Source organism: Pelobates fuscus, chromosome 3, assembly GCF_036172605.1.
Source record: "Pelobates fuscus isolate aPelFus1 chromosome 3, aPelFus1.pri, whole genome shotgun sequence".
NCBI lineage: Eukaryota > Metazoa > Chordata > Amphibia > Anura > Pelobatidae > Pelobates > Pelobates fuscus.
In genome coordinates this window covers 382,023,316-382,043,609 of record NC_086319.1, presented here as the reverse complement: position 1 = coordinate 382,043,609, position 20,294 = coordinate 382,023,316, and the positions used below count along the sequence as shown (strand labels likewise).

At 42.3% G+C, this 20,294-nt stretch overlaps 1 protein-coding gene across 2 annotated transcripts in view; it reads right to left on the bottom strand.

Moving 5' to 3' along the window:
• Positions 1–14,476, bottom strand: part of NACC1 (nucleus accumbens associated 1) — a 29,746-nt gene extending 15,270 nt beyond the window's left edge. The window contains exons 1-5 of one of the 2 annotated variants that reach the window (XM_063449600.1): positions 14,327–14,476; positions 13,922–14,085; positions 1,386–2,366; positions 874–1,050; positions 269–374 (exon numbers count right to left, since the gene is read on the bottom strand). In XM_063449600.1, the coding sequence (XP_063305670.1) occupies positions 269–374; positions 874–1,050; positions 1,386–2,292 (1,190 nt within the window). In that variant the 5' untranslated portion in view covers positions 2,293–2,366; positions 13,922–14,085; positions 14,327–14,476. The remainder of the gene's footprint in view (positions 1–268; positions 375–873; positions 1,051–1,385; positions 2,367–13,921; positions 14,086–14,326) is intronic. The other variant, XM_063449601.1, reaches the window with a different exon arrangement.
• Positions 14,477–20,294: the final 5,818 nt, after the last annotated feature.

Sequence of the window (20,294 nt, the reverse complement as noted above, 5' to 3'; positions counted from 1 at the left end):
TTTTCATATATACCATTTACCCACAGAGAAAAGTTGTTGATTTTCCAAACTTATATAGATTGCCCAAATGTAAGGCTTTCATATATAGCGCTGACACTTTGTTTTCGAATCTAGATATAAAGCCAGCTCTGTAGTCCGGCTGTAAACACCAAGATGTAATAAACAGGTATAAGTCCTGCCGTTAGTAAATACACCCACTTTCCTTCTATTATTCACATATGTCAAACCCTATCACCAAGGCCTGTCCCCTCACCATGGAATATCTCACCTGTCAAAGAAAGATGCCAGCAGCCTGCGGAGAAGCACTTTATGTCTGGTCCCAGCGCTGATATGACAGTTCATCAGTTGAGCCCGGGTAATAAACACATTGGTACCTAGTAACCATGTGAAGAAAAGAAAAAAACACTGTTCTAGCAATGCGTGTCTATGAGACAGTGACAGCTAACCTGGGAAACTCAACACTTTTAACACTATTTTTTCTATGATGCTCTACCGGCCTAAAGGATGCCAGCGTTAACTAAAACAGCAGTCAGACAGAGTGAAACAATAGGACATCTATAAGGTTATACAACCTTATTTATTCTGTTGTATAATCTGCATAAATAATTTAAAATGAATATGTAAATAAATAAACTTTATTTATCTAGTGTAGATTTCTAACATTATATGGATATTGAGGGAGGAAAAATGTGCATAGTTTCCCTTTCAGACAATCTGTTCACACATTTTCTATGGCTAAACTGTTCTTAAATCAAGTTATTAAGAGCAAAAATCTTACTGGTTGTGATGCAATTGTTTTTTCACAGAAGTCACCAACTCCCATTACTTCATAATTGCTCTACGTCTTCCATAGATTAACTTTATCCAACATACCTGTAACCAGCTCAATCTTCTCGGCAGGATCCCCCTCTTCATACAGCTTAGGGTGGCAGCGATTCCCAATTTGACTGATCAGCTCGGCAGGAAGAGTGGCTAAGTCCTGCCTGACACGAACACGGTTTCTCGACTCGGAGACCACGGGATCAGGAAGAGCCTCCACCTTTTCAACAGCTGGAGAGCAAGAAGATTTCAAAGACATGATAATCAGCTAACACTAGGTAAAACGACATGGGCCATGCAAAATGCACCAAACACAGCAAGTTCGCCTAACGGTGCCACAACGCATACAATCATTTCAACAAAGCAAGGCGTACACAGCCCCTAACGAGCACTGCGATTAGCGATGTATAGTGACAAGATAGAACTGTTTTTTCAGTCATGTCAAAAGGGGGCACAAATGTTCTTTACAGATGATTCTGGGACAGAATGTTCCATTGTGCTTAAAATTCTATGAGCATGAAAATTGTTACACAAGAAGTAATAAGAAGATTCAGAGACATACATACATGGGGTCTCAGCAGCCTGGTTGACGTTCATCATGCTGTACATAGCATACATATTACAGATTTGTCTGTATTGTTCCTCTGTTCCATCCTCTCCCACCTCCTCCTCTTCATCCTCCTCGTTGTGGAATGAGCCAGGGCTGTCACTTGTATAGGCACTGGAAGTGCCAGGGCTTGTCCTCTCTGATCCTGGTGGTGCTACTGGTGCTGGAGTGCCACCACCACCGCCACCACCACCACCACCACCACCTGCATTCTGAGAGAAGCGGGGCACCTTCCTAACCCCTCCTCCAGCCTCTTTCTGTCCACCATCCCAGAGTCTCTTAGCCACAGGAGTGCACTGCACTGCCTCGGACTCCTGGCTCTCAGTCTTCACACGTGGAGCTCGGGAAGAGGTGGTTGAAGTAGATGATGAGAGAGTGGCAGCGGCAGCTGCTGATGCTGCTGGGGTTGTTGCCACTGTTGCTGCGGCAGGACTTGGTGGTTCAGAGTTTGGGGTTTCTTCTGGGTGGAGGCCCTGGGAGTCGCAACTTGGAGAGCTGACCTTCAGGAAGAACTCTGTCCCCTTCTCCATTATCTCCTGAATCTGCAAGAAGCCAGCAGTGTACATGAGTAGAAACTGGTCTCCCACATTCATGCTAAGCCTTCCTGTGTAGCAGAAGCTCAGAATCTGCTGGAAGGACTGGGGTTGGACAGATCCAGGCAGCTCCACCACTAGGTTCTTGCTGTTGTGAAACAGGTCTCTAAAGTAGGAGCTGCTGGCTGCCAGGACAGCCCGGTGTGCTCGGAATTGGTGGCCGCGAACCACAACAAAGACATCACAATACAGTCCCTGCAGCCGCTGCTCATTCAAACACTCCAGGATACTGTTCCCAAAGTTTGGGATCTCCATCTGCAAGGTCTGCGACATGGCGAAAAGAGAGAGGTAGGACGAGAATCCGAAGAGAGGAGAGAGGAATGCGGGCAGTGGGGAGGCTGCAGGGTCTGTGGAAGAAAGACAAGTAACATGGTTAATTTATGGGATAGACATAAGATATATATATATATTTATTTTTTAAAAAATTGATTTGATTAACAATTAGCTTTCTAGTCCACTGTATAAACGCTTCACGGTTTGTGCAATGCTGAAAGGGGGCTATGCATCATGGTTAATGTAGTTCATAAATGCCTAGAGAGCCCCGTTTAGCCATTTGCACTCTACAGGACAAAACCAAACAGCAAGGAAACAATAGCCCAGATTCAGACACTTCATTGGTTATAGGATTCCTGTCATAATAAAAAGAAGAAACCCTAGTAAACCATTGTCCTACTGCTTCCTCAGGGGTACTTCCAACAAGGAGGAAAGTGTATAAACATGTACAGAGAAATAAACAGCAGTTTGCATCTGTGTGCAATAATAATAATAATATACTATACAGTTCTGGAAATTGATGATAAAATGTCAATATATATCTTGTGCTGTAAAATACCTTAGGGAAAAACAATTAAAAAAAGAGAACACACACACAAAAAAAAATAAAAAGGATTAAATTACACCTACGTATTGCTTAAACACCGTCACTTGTCAGATAATAAATCTGGGCACCCACTCTCTCACATGAGATAATCTGGATGGATGCATCCGTACTATATTCCGTAATATGCAACATATTTGTTGTTAAGGGCTGGTGTTCTTGAGTTGTATATACCCTGCATTATGTAGTATGTAAAAACTAAGCTTTTCAATATTTAATTGCCCCTAAGAGGTCTGTTCATAGTCTGTCACATTCGTATTATTATTAGTATTGTATTGCCGTTCATTGTGCAAGGGGCAGACCCAGGAGGAGAAGTCAGAAGCATCTCAGTTGCCCTGAAACACAGCACGGGAATTATACCGATTGCAAGTTTACAAATGGATTTTTGTAATAAAAATGGACATACACTAAAGTCTGAATTTCTGCGAATTATATATGTATAGAAAAACCAAGGCAAAAATTGTTCTTCTGGAAAAATTCTCCAACTTGGCAATAATTTCCATTCGGGTATATTGTACAGCGTTACGGAATCTGTTGGCACTATATGAATGGCAATAATAATAACTCACGTGTTCAGTGATTAACCATGACAGTGTTGCATGTTTAGTCACACTAAATGGTTACAGTTTATCTTCCACATCATCAGTAAAGTGTTTAAAGGGACAACCCTCAATGGACATGGCCCCCTTTTAATGCGTTATACAGATAGACCAGGAAGTGGCTCAGTCAATGAGAAGGCCATCATTAGTTTTCAAAGCAGTCTGGCCATATGCCATAAACCTCTGCCCAGTGAAGCATTTCGCAGAATTTCCATTCATCACACGGGACAAATGGAATTGATGCCTAAGTTTTCTAGCAGTTTACAGAACGCTTCATGCAGAGTTTTAAGAAAGGATCCATTAGATGCGATCACATAATCGTACCTCAGGATCCTTTAAAGTAGGCTATGAAGAAGTCTGTTAGGGGTTGTGGGGGTCTGTAAAGCAAGCACACAAATTACATGTTTGGACAGAAAGAGGGAGATATATAGCTTCCTTCTCTGAGATCTGGTACTGAAGTTCAAAGTAACTTTGTACAGAGCTGGAGACAGGGGCGCATTGACCCATAATATTGTATGGTGTTTTGAGTGTCCCTTTAAAACTCTTAAGAAAAAAAATAAAAGGCACCTAGGGAAGTCATGTTCCCTAAATCAGACTATGAACTTATCACAATCAATAAGCAATGCATCATTTATTAGTACAAATGTTTAGCAAATTAGTAGTATAAACCAGGAAAGTGAACTAAATTCTGTATGAGAAGCCTTTGATCAGACCTCGCATGGCTCCCGTGACATCAGACAGGAGTGCGCCGAGAACTCTGCACGGCGCTGGATTAAGAGTTACATTTATTTTAAAATTGCCCTTTAAGCATATTTGGTGGGGGGAACTGACAGAATAATGTCAATAGGGCATTATTCTATCTTAAAGGGACACTACAGTCACCAGAACAACTACAGCTTATTGAATGTGTTCTGGTGAGTAGAATCATTACCTTCAGGCTTTTTGCTGTAAACACTGTCTTTTCAGAGAAAATGCAGTCTTTACATTACAGCCTAGTGATAACTTCACTGGCCACTCCTCAGATGGCTGTTAGGGATCCTTCCTGGGTCATGGCTGCCTAAAATGCATCCAAACATTCAGTGTCTCCTCCCTCTGCATGCAGACACTGAACTTTCCTCATAGAGATTTACTGATTCAATTCATCTCTATGAGGAGATGCTGATTGGCCAGGGCTGTGTTTGAATTGTGCTGGCTCTGCCCCTGATCTGCCTCTTTTTTCAGTCTCAGCCAATACTATGGAGAAGCACTGTGATTGGATCAGGCTACCACTTCTGATGATGTCAGCAGACTGCTGGTTTATCTGAGGCAAACAGCATGCAGAGTTACAACTTCAAGCTTGAATACAGTAAGATTTTGCTATATTTATGGAGGCATGAGGGATTCAGGGGGGCTAGATGGTGGTTTTAACACTATAATGTCAGGAATACATGTTTGTGTTCCTGACCCTATAGTGATCCTTTAAACAAAAAAGGCTTGGAGAAACTAAATAAATATCAGGCTGACTTATATAAATATTATAATTATAATATTTATATTACATAGAAATATTAGGCTGCAATATATGAAAGTGGCAGTCTAAATAATCTTTGTAGTGGTTATGGTGCCTCCTGGTTTTATGTCAAACTATTTGAGTGCTTTGACTCAAACCAAGGGTGTCCCAGTTACCTCCCTGTCTCTATATGCCTTAGTTACGTATAATTTGCATAAGACTAACGGTAAATCCTAAATTTGTTTCAGGCTAAAACAATTTTTTTGCACAAGTATAATACACATCCTTTGATGTTATAAATATTAAAAGGAAATATATAAAAACTTTAGCTTAGTGAAGTGGTTTTGGTGTATAGATCGTGCCCGTGCAATCTCATTGCTCAATTCCCTACCATTTAGGAGTTAAATCACTTTGTTTATTCAGCACTACTAACAATCTTTCTTACACACTTCCTGTAAAGAGAGATCTAATGTTTAAACTTCCTTTCCTGCACAGTCTGTTTAATTTAGAATTTATTTCCTCCTGCTCTGTTAAAGGACCACTAAAGCCACCCAGGACATTTGATTTAAATAAAGTTGTCTAGATGGAAAACATTACAGGTTTGTTTTTGTTTTTTTAAACTGCAATTTTACATTGCAAGGTTTAGTTCATCACTAGTGGTTGTCATACTCTGGCAATGATATGTGCATTCACTAAGGAGCATTGGATTGGACCATTGCAGAAGAGACCACTTCACGGGAGACAGACAGGTAAGCATCACCAGGGTTCCATGATGCTGGAAAAAGTTTAACTTGTCTTTTTGCAGATGATACTAAGATATGTGACTGGGTTGATGTTCCAGGAGGGATAAGTCAAATGGCTAATGATTTAGGTAAACTAGAAAAATGGTCAGAGTTGTGGCAACTGACATTTAATGTGGATAAGTGCAAGATAATGCATCTTGGATGTAAAAACCCAAGGGCAGAGTACAGAATATTATACATTATACAAATATATTATATATTATACATTATACAAATATATTCGGGGCCAATACAAACCATTGTGTGGAAATCTATTCACAAACCGGACTTTACATAGGACACGAGGCCATGCGTTTAGACTGGAAGAAAGAAGATTTCGTCTAAGGCAAAGGAAAGGTTTTTTTACTGTAAGAACAATCAGGATGTGGAATTCTCTGCCTGAAGAAGTCGTTTTATCAGAGTCCATACAGATGTTCAAACAGCTACTAGATGCATACTTGCAAAGACAGAATATTCAAGGATATAATCTTTCAATGTAGGGTAATAACTGCTTGATTCAAGGATAAATCTGACTGCCATTCTGGGGTCAAGAAGGAATTTTTTGTCCTAGCTTGTTGCAAAATTGTGCTTCAAACTGGGTTTTTTTTTTTTTGCCTTTTGGATCAACAGCAAAAAACAGGTGTGAGGAAGGCTGAACTTGATGGACGCAAGTCTCTTTTCAGCTATCTAACTATGTAACTATATGTAACTATGTAATATTTGATAGAGTCCTAACCTCAACATCTGAGGAAAGGGATTTAGGGATGATTACATCTGATGACTTAAAGGTAGGCAGACAATGTAATAGAGCATCAGGAAATGCTAGCAGAATGCTTGGTTGTGTAGGTAGAGGTATTAGCAGTAGAAAGAGGGAAGTGCTCATGCCATTGTACAGAACACTGGTGAGACCTCACTTGGAGTATTGTACGCAATACTGGAGACCGTATCTCCAGAAGGATATTGATACTTTAGAGAGAGATCAAAGGGCTACTAAACTGGTTCATGGATTGCAGGATAAAACTTACCAGGAAAGGTTAAAGGATCTTAACATGTATAGCTTGGAGGAAAGACGAGAAGGGGGAATATGATAGAAACATTTAAATACATAAAGGGAATTAACACCATATTTAAAAGAAGAAAAACTACCACAACAAGAGGACACAGTCTTAAATTAGAGGGGCAAAGGTTTAAACATAATATCAGGAAGTATTACTTTACTGAGAGGGTAGTTTATGCATGGAATATCCTTCCAGCTGAAGTGGTAGAGGTTAACACAGTAAAGGAGTTTAAGCATGCGTGGGATAGGCATAAGGCTATCCTAACTATAAGATAAGGCCAGGGACTAATGAAAGTATTTAGAAATATTGGGCAGACTAGATGGGCCAAATGGTTTTTATCTGCCGTCACTTTCTATGTTTCTATGTTTAGTAGCCTGTTGGATTAAAGTTCATTTAACAGAGCCATATATAAATAACTTCTAAAGTAAACACAATGTGTTGACACGTCTGACTGAAAATGAAACCACATTTTTCATATAGGCCGTGTCAGTCACAGCCAGGGGAGGTGTCACTAGGGCTGCATAAACAGAAACCAAAGTGATTGAACTCCTAAATGGCAGAGAATTGAGCAGTAAGACTAACAGGGACATGAAAACCACTTCATATAGCTAAAGTTGTTTTGGTGCAGAGTACCCCATTAAAAGAATGTCCCTTGAATGTGAAGATGCCAGGGAGTCTCCAGAAGGGATGCCAATAGTCACAAAGTGGATTGGCCACCCCCAACCCATGTCTAAAGAAAGAGCAATGAATATAACATGGTCTTCTCTCTATTTCTACAAAAAGTATTTCCTTCTTTTTAAGCTTTTTATTATTATTTTTTTATACAAGACAGGCAGGAGGAAACAAAGACTAGAGGGGAAACCCAGAAGACACAGGACTGGCCACAAAGGAGAAGACTGTGGGCAAGGAAACCACCGTGAGACTAAATGTGGGCAAAACAAAGGCACTAATTCTACGGATTAACTATATGATAAACAAAATAGATGGTTTACCATATACCACAGAAGAAGAATAAAGTGGCACCCTGGTTAGCAAACGAAGAAAAAAAAAAAAAAGAAGAGAATTGTGTGTATTCTGATTGTAAACATGCACTATTAAATGCCTGCATATATTCAAGGATTCCGCATTTCATGTACTGTGACTTTCATTGCTGGTTGTCAATATTCTGTGCTATACGAGATTGTGAATACACTAGATGGCCAATATGACTTTAAAAGGTCACTAAGCACCAAAGCCACTACAGCTTAATGTAGTGCTAACCTTGCACTGTGACAAATGTAAGAATTGCAGTTTGTGTATTACCGGCAATGTTTATATTTCAGTCAGTGTGCCTCGAGTTACTGTTAAACAGCCATTAGGAGCACTTCCAGGTGAAGACTATAAAAACGTACAGTATTAAACATTCAACATTGAACACAGTTATACACCATCATAACCAAGACAGCCCGCTGTAGTGGTTATGATAGTAGGAGTACTCTGGAGCTGTCCCCAGTAATGGGGGTATTTGTTCTACTCTTACCTGGTCCTGTCGGTATGTTTACAACATATGGCTCCAGCAGAGCCTGTCGATACAGCGACTCATTCACTGGCTGGAAGCGGCAGCTTTATTCGCTCAACAAATGATATAAATAAATAGTGTCTCTGAATTGGAATTTGCACAGAATGGACATTAAAGCGGCACTGCCACCGTCTGGAAAGTTCCCTGACTGTGACATTGCCACTGATAGTGCGGTGGCAGGTAAGTGTGAGATTACTACTCCTATTCAACATTGCCAGGAGCCGACGCCACTACTGTAAGTGTGCATGCGCAGGAGTACAGCATTGAAGTCCATGGGGAATCCCGCGAGACCCTCCATAGACACAGCCAATTCCCTGCAGATAGATGGTGATGGCTGCAGAGATTGACACACAGGCCCTGCCTTATGTAAAGAAAAGTCAAGTGGAGGCGGAACGCTTCACATAGACTCCAGGCACCATGACCACTTCAAATCACTGACGTCTTATAATTGGAGTATACCTAAAAATAGCTTACAAAAGCTACAGATCTCTTGTCTGCAGCCTTTGTAAGCCCTCCACTTCTAACCCCGCCCAGACATTCTGTGGCTGTCCAATCACAGACTTCCCAATGCAGCTCATTGAGAAGTCTTTTCAAGGCAGGTGCTCTGAGCAATTGCTGCCTCTTGTGTTTAGCTCCGCTGAGCTAACGAAACCAGGAAGTAACAGGAACGTTTATGTGACAGCCAGGGGAGTGTGACAAGGTTAATTTATAAAAAAAAAAAAGCCAGATTCTACTGAAATCTGCACTTATTGTAAAATGAAAAAGAAACCTTTAGTGCTTGAGGTTGTGGAGTTTCAGTTCTAGAATAGAGGTAAATAAAGCAATGTGGATTTACAAATATCCCTTCATCTCTCATAATTCACTAACACATATGTTAAATATAGGGGTAAGCATGCAGAACAGTAAAAATCAGGCAAGCAACAGACCTCCATTGTTGGACTGGTGTCTGTTTCCAACTTCATTTATTTAATTTCATAGTGTGCATTGTTTAAAGGACCACTCTAGGCACCCAGACCACTTCAGCTTAATGAGGTGGTCTGTGTGCCAGGTCCTTCTAGGGTTAACCCATTTTTTTCATAAACATAGCAGTTTCAGAGAAACTGCTATGTTTATGAATGGGTTAAGCCTTCCCCCTATGTCCTCTAGTGGCTGTCTCATTGACAGCCGCTAGAGGCGCTTGCGTGCTTCTCACTGTGATTTTCACAGTGAGAGCATGCCAGCGTCCATAGGAAAGCATTATGAATGCTTTCCTATGTGACCGGCTGAATGCGCGCGCAGCTCTTGCTGCGCGTGCGCATTCAGCCGACGGGGAGGAGAAGAGGAGGATCGGAGGAGGAGAGCAGAAGGAGATCTCTCCGCCCAGCGCTGGAAAAAGGTAAGATTTAACCCCTTTCCCCTTTCCAGAGCCGGGCGGGAGGGGGTCCCTGAGGGTGGGGGCACCCTCAGGGCACTCTAGTGCCAGGAAAACGAGTATGCTTTCCTGGCACTAGAGTGGTCCTTTAATTGGAGCCTGTTAGTATCACATTTCACTTTGCAGTCAATGACAGAGGGTTCATGTATCAATACAGACCCTATAATGCAAAATATGACACGCATGCTTATCTACCTTATTTGTATTCCTCCTGTCTTTATACAAAAGGAACTCTTCCCCCAAAGCATACAGCCCCCAGCATTCCAACACCACACGTTTATTTAGATTTGCCTTTCTAAGCAGAGCAAAGCATGGGGAGATTGTGAATACCAAATCACAGCTCCAGCACAGACTTGAGTGAGTTCTCACTATGATGAATAGACAGATTACAGATCTTCCTGTCTGCCCAACATTTAATAGAAATCCACCTAGCTAGATTATATCAAATAGTTAAATAATAAATTAAAACTGGGCTCTAGCAGGACCCAAAGTTCAGCTTGTTTGCTGCCTCTGTAATAACAGTCTCTCACCTACATATTATATAGATTTCGGCAGCGATGAGTGCTGGGAAGGTTTATAGGGATTCTATAAGCACCGAAACAATTTTAGCTTAATAAAGCAGTTTTGGTGTATAGATCATGGCCTGCAGTCTCATTGCTAAATTCTCTGTTGTTTAGAAGTAAAATCACATTTATGCAGCCCTAGCCACACCACCCTTCTATGTGGCCTACATGAAATACATGCTACTCTTACCTCTTGTGCCACTTTATCCCACTGCCTCTAGAATATAGCCTTGTTTGAGCAGGGTCCTCTATACCCTCAGTTCCTGTGCGTCCAACTAGTCTAGTTATAAATACTTGTCTCCACCTATTGTAGCGCAGAATTTGTTGGCACTTTATAAATAATGATAATAATAATAATAATAATAATAAAGCAAGTAAAACGGTATGTAATAAACATTTATAAACTTACAGTAAGCTTGATCACACCTCTCAACTTCCCCCAACCCTTACCTACCTATCTCAGTTTCAGACCAGTTCACTAAGGACAGAAACAAGATATCATTGTGCAAAAGCAACAGAGAAGGGAGAGAAACTCAACCACAGCGCCTGCACTGCATGAATCACATTGATCAGACTCGCTCTCTTCTCTAACACGTCTAAGTCTGTCGCGCATGCCTAATGCACGTTTTCAGGATTCCTAGGAATAGGACACTGATTGGTTAGATCACTGAACCCTGGAGTGGGTGTGCAAAGCATGAGAAAGGACAAGCTGGCAAATATGAAAAAACAAGTCATATTTACCTGCTGTTTACAGCCTGCAGAGTGAGGTAACTGTCTCATTCAAAGTGAAAGCTTTTGAATGATTGAGTTGTCTCAAAGTGATGCATGTCTCTTTAAACCAATGCTGCTCATTTCTTATTGGGTTTTACTCCAATCGCTGAATTGATGTGCTAATCCTCTGGCTCAAATTAAGCCTATTCGTGAAGCAATTCCAAAACAAACTCACAGTAATTGTAGGCAGGTTCATATTGCACACTGATAAGAGGACTCTTCAGTGGGATAGTTCCCTCCCCCTCCTCCCCCCCCCCCCCCTTAGAATGCCACGGTTTATATTCTCACTTAATTACAATGTGGAAGGGACTTATGACTGATTGTAATGTCAACTAAAGGAAAACTTTAGGTACCAGAACCACTACAGCACACTGTTGTGGTTATGGTACCAGACGTGCTTTGACAATCCCCATTGTAGTCAAACCGTTTTAGAATGGTTTGACTTCTAACCAGATATCCAATGGGTGCTACTCCCGAATTCCACTACGATAGAGAGAAGCTGATCACTCTTAGCCAATGAGCTAAACCCTGCACCGACGAGCTTAGCCCTGCACTGCCTGAAGTAGTGGTGGCAGGAAGCAGCTGCCATAGGACCCTATGTAAGAAGTCAAACTGTTCTAAAATGGTCTAGCTACCCACAATGAGTCGGTCGGTACAAGGGCACACATAACTGCTACACTGTGTTGGAGTAGTCATGGTGCTTGGAGAGTTTTAGATAGTCCCTTTAATTCTGCAATAAAAGTGTGTTTTCAAATTTACATTTATGATAGTAATGAAGAAAATGCAGGATGAGTTTGTTATAGAAAAATACAGCCACGAATAACCGCTAATAATCCCCAACCCATTGGCTTCAAACATCAATCACACGGGTTTACACTACTGTCATTGGTTTTTAAGATGCACAACAAATGCCCCATGTCAATCTATGGCATTTCTATATCAATCTTGATATAAATGTCCTTAATACTCTGACTTAAGGCACCTTCCAGAGACCTATTTGAGTCTCAATATATAGCAAGCAAAAGTATTTGCGGTGTTAACACCTTCTATCCCCCATCATTCCAACACTTCAATGTTAATGTAAAGATCGTTCAATTATGTAAAAAATTCAGCAAGTGGCATATTTAAGACAAAAAATGTTAATTTACAATTCTCCAACTCAGCAATGTTGCTTAAAATGAAATTGCCAATTACACACAATTTAGTTTAATTAATAAACCCCAATATATAAGAATGTATTTACTAAAATAAGAATTCAAAGTGAACATTAAATTTCAGGTCAATGTAGCTGACCTCGAAAAATTCTCTAAGTCAGCTATGTTTCCATATCGGCTACTGTGGCCTTAAAGGGATACTCCAGGAATCATAACCACTACAGCCTGCTGTAGTGGTTATAATCTGAGGAGTAACCTGGTCCAGTTCTGTTAAGCCTTGGTTTGCCCTCTTACCTGGGTCTCTGCCGAGCTCTGAGGCTCCCTGCTGGTTTGGCGATGCGCTTCCAGATTCTGCAGAAGGCGGAAACTGACGCCATCGCTATTCACTGGCTGATTGAGTCATCTGACTGCTCTCAGCCTCATGAATGACATTCTGTCAAATAAAATTTGCACAGAATTGACATTTACCAGTCCGCAACTCTATTCCAGGCTGGCTGATGACACCCAAATGAGGCTGCAGAAGGTGGAGTTACATCTCCAACAGTATAGAGGTTAAACTCTGCACATACAGACTACAGGCACCATGACTACTTCAGATCATTGATCAATTTGAAGTCTCACTTTAGTAAATATCACAGATATTTGTTTCTTAAAACGGGTTAAAAAAACAAAAATAAACAGATCAAAAACCTTAACAATGTGTCTTATCAGAAAGGAGGAAATAACTAGTACAGACAAAGTTATCTATACAAATATACATTGTTTTCAAAGGTCCACTGTATTTTCATAGTGTGTATAATTGCCCAGCCATCCACAGCTGCATTCACACAAGTCTGGGATTTCAACATAACTATTGCAATAAGTTACTAAACACAAACTGCTACCACAAGCTCTGAATGCCTGTCTATAGACTACACCAGGGTTCACCAATCACTGGCACTCCAGATGTTGCTGAACTATAACTCCCATGATTCCCTGGCTATTTCAGTCATGGGAGCAACATCTGGGGAGTGCAGAATTTGGAGAGCCCTGGTCTACAGCAAAGATCTATATACCCTGAAGATAAACACAACCTGAATCTACCTTTTGGCCTGCCCAGTCTAGACAACATAAAAATATATATATATTCTATACAGAGCATGTTCAGGTAGCACAGATAGAGGGAGCTTCTGGGGAAGGTGGACTAAACACATAGTATGCCCAGTGATGGTGGGGAGGGCTGACCCATGTAATATTAACACCCAGTGTTGGGGGACTGACCCATGTAATATTAACACCCCAGCATATCTGCATGTATGGGAAGCCATTAGGCACCCCAGACTACATTTCCCATGATGCTCTCTCAGTCTGCCAAAGGAGACAGCGCAGTCCTACAGCGTATTACTGGGGGAGTGAGTGGACTAATCAAGATCCCTGGGGAGACTGCAACCCCCACAATGCTTAGCCAGCATTCAGCCTGGCAGAGGATGATGGGAGTTGTAGTCCTGCATCACTATGGAGGTCTCCCCCCTCGCTCAGTGATGTGTGATATAGGGTAACCCACGCTCAGCCAGCCCCCATCCCCCCCCCCGGGGTCCCAGGGAAGGCCCCAGCCCGGGGGGTGTCCCATGGCGGCGGGGCCGGGTAGGCTGTGAACTCACCCGGTGGTCGGTCCTCCTGCTCTCACCGCGGTCCGCTCCCCCCGGCTGCCGTTTCCGGTCCTCGGCTCTCAGCGGCTCCGGGAGCAGCGGCGGCCATTCATCGCCCAGGCAGGGGAGAGCAAGCGAGCGCCGATAGCACGGAGTCCGGAGCCAGCCGAGCCAGACTGTGGGGGGAGAGAGGCAGACATGATTAATGGAGCGCCGAGCGCGGGCGGCGACGGGCTGCGGCACACAGGAGCGGTTAATCGAGCACCGAGCGGGGCCGGAGGGGAGCGGGGGGGGGCTGGCGGGGAATGGGGGGGAGACCGCCATGACTGGGGGAGGGGGGATGGTAAATAAGAGAGCGAGCCGGGCCGGGGCAGCGTATACCGGCAGGGGAGCGGGGGGTGAAGGAGAGCCACCTACCGAGCCGGTAAATCCCAGTCACGAGCCGCTCACACCGAGCCAGCCAGCGGAGCAGGTAGCCAGGCGACACGAGCCGAGCACCGAGCGCACCGAACCCAGACCATGGGCTGAGATACCCAGGGGAGAGCGATCCAGCGCCGATACAACCGAGCAGACAGACGGCCAGACTCAACGACTCGAGCCCCGAGCTGCGAGTCAGATCAGGACTTGGGCTCCCTGGAACATAATCGAGCGCCGAGACAATGGAGCAGACACCACGCATTAGGCGCAGCAGTCGCTCGCCGAGCGATGGAGCAGACGATGACAGAGATAGGCAGGGGAGGGGGAGCACCGCCGAGCGATGGAGCAGACACTCAGGGGGGACGAGTAGAGCATCGAGCGGCCAAGAATAGACAGAAAGGAGACGGGTGGAGGAGGGGCGAGAAAACCAAACAGAGGCATGAGCAACGGATCGCCGATAAGTTCTCACATTCTATGTTTATAACCAGAGACACTGAGCTTTTATTATTATTATATTATTATAAATGGGGAGAATGGGCTGTATATACAGACACTGGGGGCTTATTATTATAAATGGGGAGAATGGGCTGTATATACAGACACTGGGGGCTTATTATTATTATTATAACTGGGGAGAATGGGCTGTATATACAGACACTGGGGGCTTTTATTATTATTATAAATGGGGAGAATGGGCTGTATATACAGACACTGGGGGCTTTTATTATTATTATAACTGGGGAGAATGGGCTGTATATACAGACACTGGGGATTATTATTATTATTATTATTATAACTGGGGAGAATGGGCTGTATATACAGACACTGGGGGCTTATTATTATTATAACTGGGGAGAATGGGCTGTATATACAGACACTGGGGGCTTTTATTATTATTATAAATGGGGAGAATGGGCTGTATATACAGACACTGGGGGCTTATTATTATTATTATTATCATAACTGGGGAGAATGGGCTGTATATACAGACACTGGGGGCTTATTATTATTATTATCATAACTGGGGAGAATGGGCTGTATATACAGACACTGGGGGCTTATTATTATTATTCTAACTGGGGAGAATGGGCTGTATATACAGACACTGAGGGCTTATTATTATTATTATAAATGGGGAGAATGGGCTGTATATACAGACACTGAGGGCTTATTATTATTATTATAACTGGGGAGAATGGGCTGTATATACAGACACTGAGGGCTTATTATTATAAATGGGGAGAATGGGCTGTATATACAGACACTGGGGGCTTTTATTATTATTATAACTGGGGAGAATGGGCTGTATATACAGACACTGGGGCTTATTATTATTATTATTATTATTATTATAACTGGGGAGAATGGGCTGTATATACAGACACTGGGGGCTTATTATTATTATAACTGGGGAGAATGGGCTGTATATACAGACACTGGGGGCTTTTATTATTATTATAAATGGGGAGAATGGGCTGTATATACAGACACTGGGGGCTTATTATTATTATTATTATCATAACTGGGGAGAATGGGCTGTATATACAGACACTGGGGGCTTATTATTATTATTATCATAACTGGGGAGAATGGGCTGTATATACAGACACTGGGGGCTTATTATTATTATTCTAACTGGGGAGAATGGGCTGTATATACAGACACTGAGGGCTTATTATTATTATTATAAATGGGGAGAATGGGCTGTATATACAGACACTGAGGGCTTATTATTATTATTATAACTGGGGAGAATGGGCTGTATATACAGACACTGGGGGCTTATTATTATAAATGGGGAGAATGGGCTGTATATACAGACACTGGGGGCTTATTATTATTATTATAAATGGGGAGAATGGGCTGTATATACAGACACTGGGGGCTTATTATTATAAATGGGGAGAATGGGCTGTATATACAGACACTGGGGGCTTATTATTATAAATGGGGAGAATGGGCTGTATACTCAGACACTGGGCTTTTATTATTATTATTATTATTAACATATTATTCTTATAAATGGGAGCCAGAGACACTGAGCTTTCATAATTATTATATTATTATTATAAATGGGGAGAATGGGCTGTATACTCAGACACTGGGGGCTTTTATTATTATTATAAATGGGGAGAATGGGCTGTATATACAGACACTGGGGGCTTATTATTATAAATGGGGAGAATAGACTGTATATACAGACACTGGGCTTTTTTATTATTATTATTATTATAAATGGGGAGAATGGGCTGTATACTCAGACACTGGGGGCTTTTATTATAAATGGGGAGAATGGGCTGTATACTCAGACACTGGGGGCTTTTATTATAATTATAAATGGGGAGAATGGGCTGTATACTCAGACACTGGGGGCTTATTATTATTATTAATGGGGGGATGGGCTGTATACGCAGACGCTGGGGGCTTATTATTATTATTAATGGGGGGATGGGCTGTATACGCAGACGCTGGGGGTTTATACGTATAAATGTGAGACAGGGAAATTTTATATACAGAAAGCACGACTGTTTATATAATTATCGAACATAGGTGTTAGAATACAGGATAAACAATGTAAAATCTAATTAAAAAAATAATTCTTCCTAAAAAACAAATAAATAATTAGTTTACCAGATCCACCATTTTTTCCGGGACACATATCACTTGTGCATACTGATGGGCACTACATGAAAGCTGATTTGAAATTAGTCTCTGCAATTAAAGGGACACTCTAAGTGATACCGGAGAAACTGACGGAAGCCAAGCACAGAGAGATGGACACAGGTTTCTTCAGGAAGGAAGAGATTCTTTATTGGATCACCGATCGGGACTCAGAGGGACTAGCGTCACCAAAATACAGCAAATTCTGAGCCCCGGACAATAGTGCAGGCTCCTTATATAGGCATATAACTCCTCCCATATTAAGCTCCACCCGCACATTCTCTTAACCAATCAATACAAATAAGAATTAACTTCCTGTTTGACCGCATGGCTTGTCCAGCACAATGGAGGAGGGGGAATACTATATCCTGTATTCTTGCACATGCTCCGTACACTACTGATCGTATCTTGCCTCGTGCAACCAACTGATCGATACGTCAGCATATGCACGTACACATGCCACGTGGTAATCTCGGCCTACTAAATTTATTTTTACCGAGATTCCACCACATTCCCCCCTTTGATGCCTCTTGATATTTTACAATTACTTGAGGCATCACATAACCTTAGTTTGCTTACACCGCAAGTTACCTTGAACCAGACCAGACTTATCTTATGATGTGAATCTTCAACATTCATCTTCTTGCATTGGTTCTCCCTGATCTAGAGCCTTATATTTATATATCGCCATTATCTGTGCAGCAGCCTTCCTCTCTGCTATACTTCCTATCAGGCTTTGCACAGACCTAACTACTAAGGGTATAAGACACGGCAGGAGTAGACACAACAGTAAAATCAGTAGGACTCCACCTACCACTGCCTTAAGCCCTCCAAACCACTCATACCAGCTACCAAACCAACTACTTGGATTGTACCCTTTCCATACCTGAGTAGGCACATGCGCTAGTTTAACCATATGGCTAGTAAGCTCAGCTATTGCTTGCCCTTCATCATCTATTTGAAGACAGCAATTGCTTAGGTTAAACTTCCCACATACACCTCCCTCTACTGCCAAAAGGTAATCCAAGGCTAATCTATTCTGGTATACTGCTGTCCTCATCCTGGTATTATGTTTCACTAGAAGATTGAGCGCTTGTGATGTCTCATTTGTGATAATCTCAACCACCGCCTGTAATCTTATAATACGGTTGAGCATATAAATAGGGGTTCTATAACCAAAGGTACCATCCTCAGCCCACGTGGCTGGCCCATAATAATCTATGATACGCTGGGGAGGCCATTCATTATCTTCCCAGGTACCTATCTCTAAGGGCCCCCTTTTCTTCCTATGATTCACATCATACACTTTAACACCTAAAGTCTCACCTGTTTCAATCGGTAACAAGAAGAAGGATGGTTTGAGCATACCCAACACACATGCCCCTTCCCAGTCCTGTGGCAGCTCCGAATAGGCTTTCTTACCACAGATCCAGTACAAATTTGCTGGGGCTCTCCAGGTAGATGTGATGGATAAATCAAACCACACATCCTTTAAATTGGCGTATCTAGCAAACGGGTTAGATGGTTCTGAGACATTTGAAGCCGACCACCAAGTTGTATTCTTTGTATCATCATCATAAGCTTTTTGCCCTAGACAAGTTAATTCTCCTACAGAAGTATTATACATTATTCCTTTCCTTGCTATGCAAACATAACCTATGATGGAGGTCTTTAATCTCCACTCAGATTTACCTCTAACACTCAAATGATAATCGGCTGGTGCAGATATTAGTTGGTCAACTGCCTCAGAACCGGACATTACCTCCTTTGCTTCCCAAGGCCATTGGTCTCCCATGTTAGTACCTCCACACACATAGCAGTTGGTAACATTAAGACTACCGGCAATACTTTCAGCTAGGTCAATGAACAGGTTCTTAGCGCTATGGGGGATCTTATTATCTATACTCATCTCTTCATAAAAGGAGTGGTATACTTGATGAGTCTGGGAGGATACCGTATCAGTCTCTATCCCTATAAACAATAATGTCCCAGGATCTAAACCCGTCCCGTATATCTGAAACCCAAATAAATTGCCATACTTATCTAGGAACTTGTCGGGGTTATTAATAAGTATATGGACTGGGTTGCATTCCATAGACTTACAATATGGGCTAGTCGGCAACTTAGTCACTATCATGTCTTTATCTACTGTCTGTCCCCAAGTCGCCCACCCCACACAAGACCAATATGGGCAAAAGTTATAGTCTTTATTTGGGCATCTAGGACTCACATATTTATTTTTACTACTGGGACAAATATATTTATCGTTAGATCCATACGTCCTCTCCCATCTAAGATCCCCACATACATTCCACGGCTTTCTACCACTTGATATCGCCTTACATGCATCAAATAGCAGAACACCCGAAGAATATACGGATTCTAACACCGTCTTATTAATTAGGGTCCCCTGAGGATCTCCATTCCTGAGAGTCAACCAAATTGTACGAGGCTGATACTCCGGACTGAAGCACTTAGGTTCTCCTACTCCTAAATGGCATACACTATAGTCTATATTTAAGTATCTACATCTTGATACATCTCCTTTACATTCGTATTGTGAATGCCAAATTAGGGTTTGGGAAATATGGTTACCTGTTCTCGTAGTCTTAATGCATACCTCACAGCTAGGAGTGTCGGTACCTCTACCTTCCTGAATATAAAAACACATGTAAATAAACACAATCAAAAGCACATCTTTCGCCGTCATCCTCAGTCTCCGTCCGTGCGATGGAACCTCAGCTTCCAGGATGTGAGGGCTGCAGGGAATGGAGTTCTGCTCGTCTTCACAGGTGTCCCTTCGGGACTTTCCTGGCTTATACACTATGTGATGGTAAGAGGACAGGCTTTATTATGGCCTTCTCACTTACACCTGTAACAATAAAATTTGTAATCCACAATAATTCCTCGTTACTCCGACTGAGTAGTGCGTTTCAACCGGATCTTGCAGGGATTCTCTGGATCTGCTGTAACTTGCCAAGAATCGACTGCTGCTGGTTTAACCCTGGAGTGATGTATCCACGGAGTCACTTCTGCTACTTTTATCGCTGTAGGGGTAGACAAAAGAACAACATAAGGACCTCTCCACTTGGGCCCTAACGGTACATTATTCCACTCTTTAATCCACACTTGGTCTCCTGGATGATAATTATGAACAGGGGGATAAATATTCACAGGTAATCTATCTTGTACCCATTTCTGTACCTCCTCCATAGTCTTACCCAACTCTACAACCTGCTGCCGGGTAATTCCTTCTCCCAACTGACTCAAATCCCCCCTTAAGTTACCAAGTACGGGAGGTGGTCGC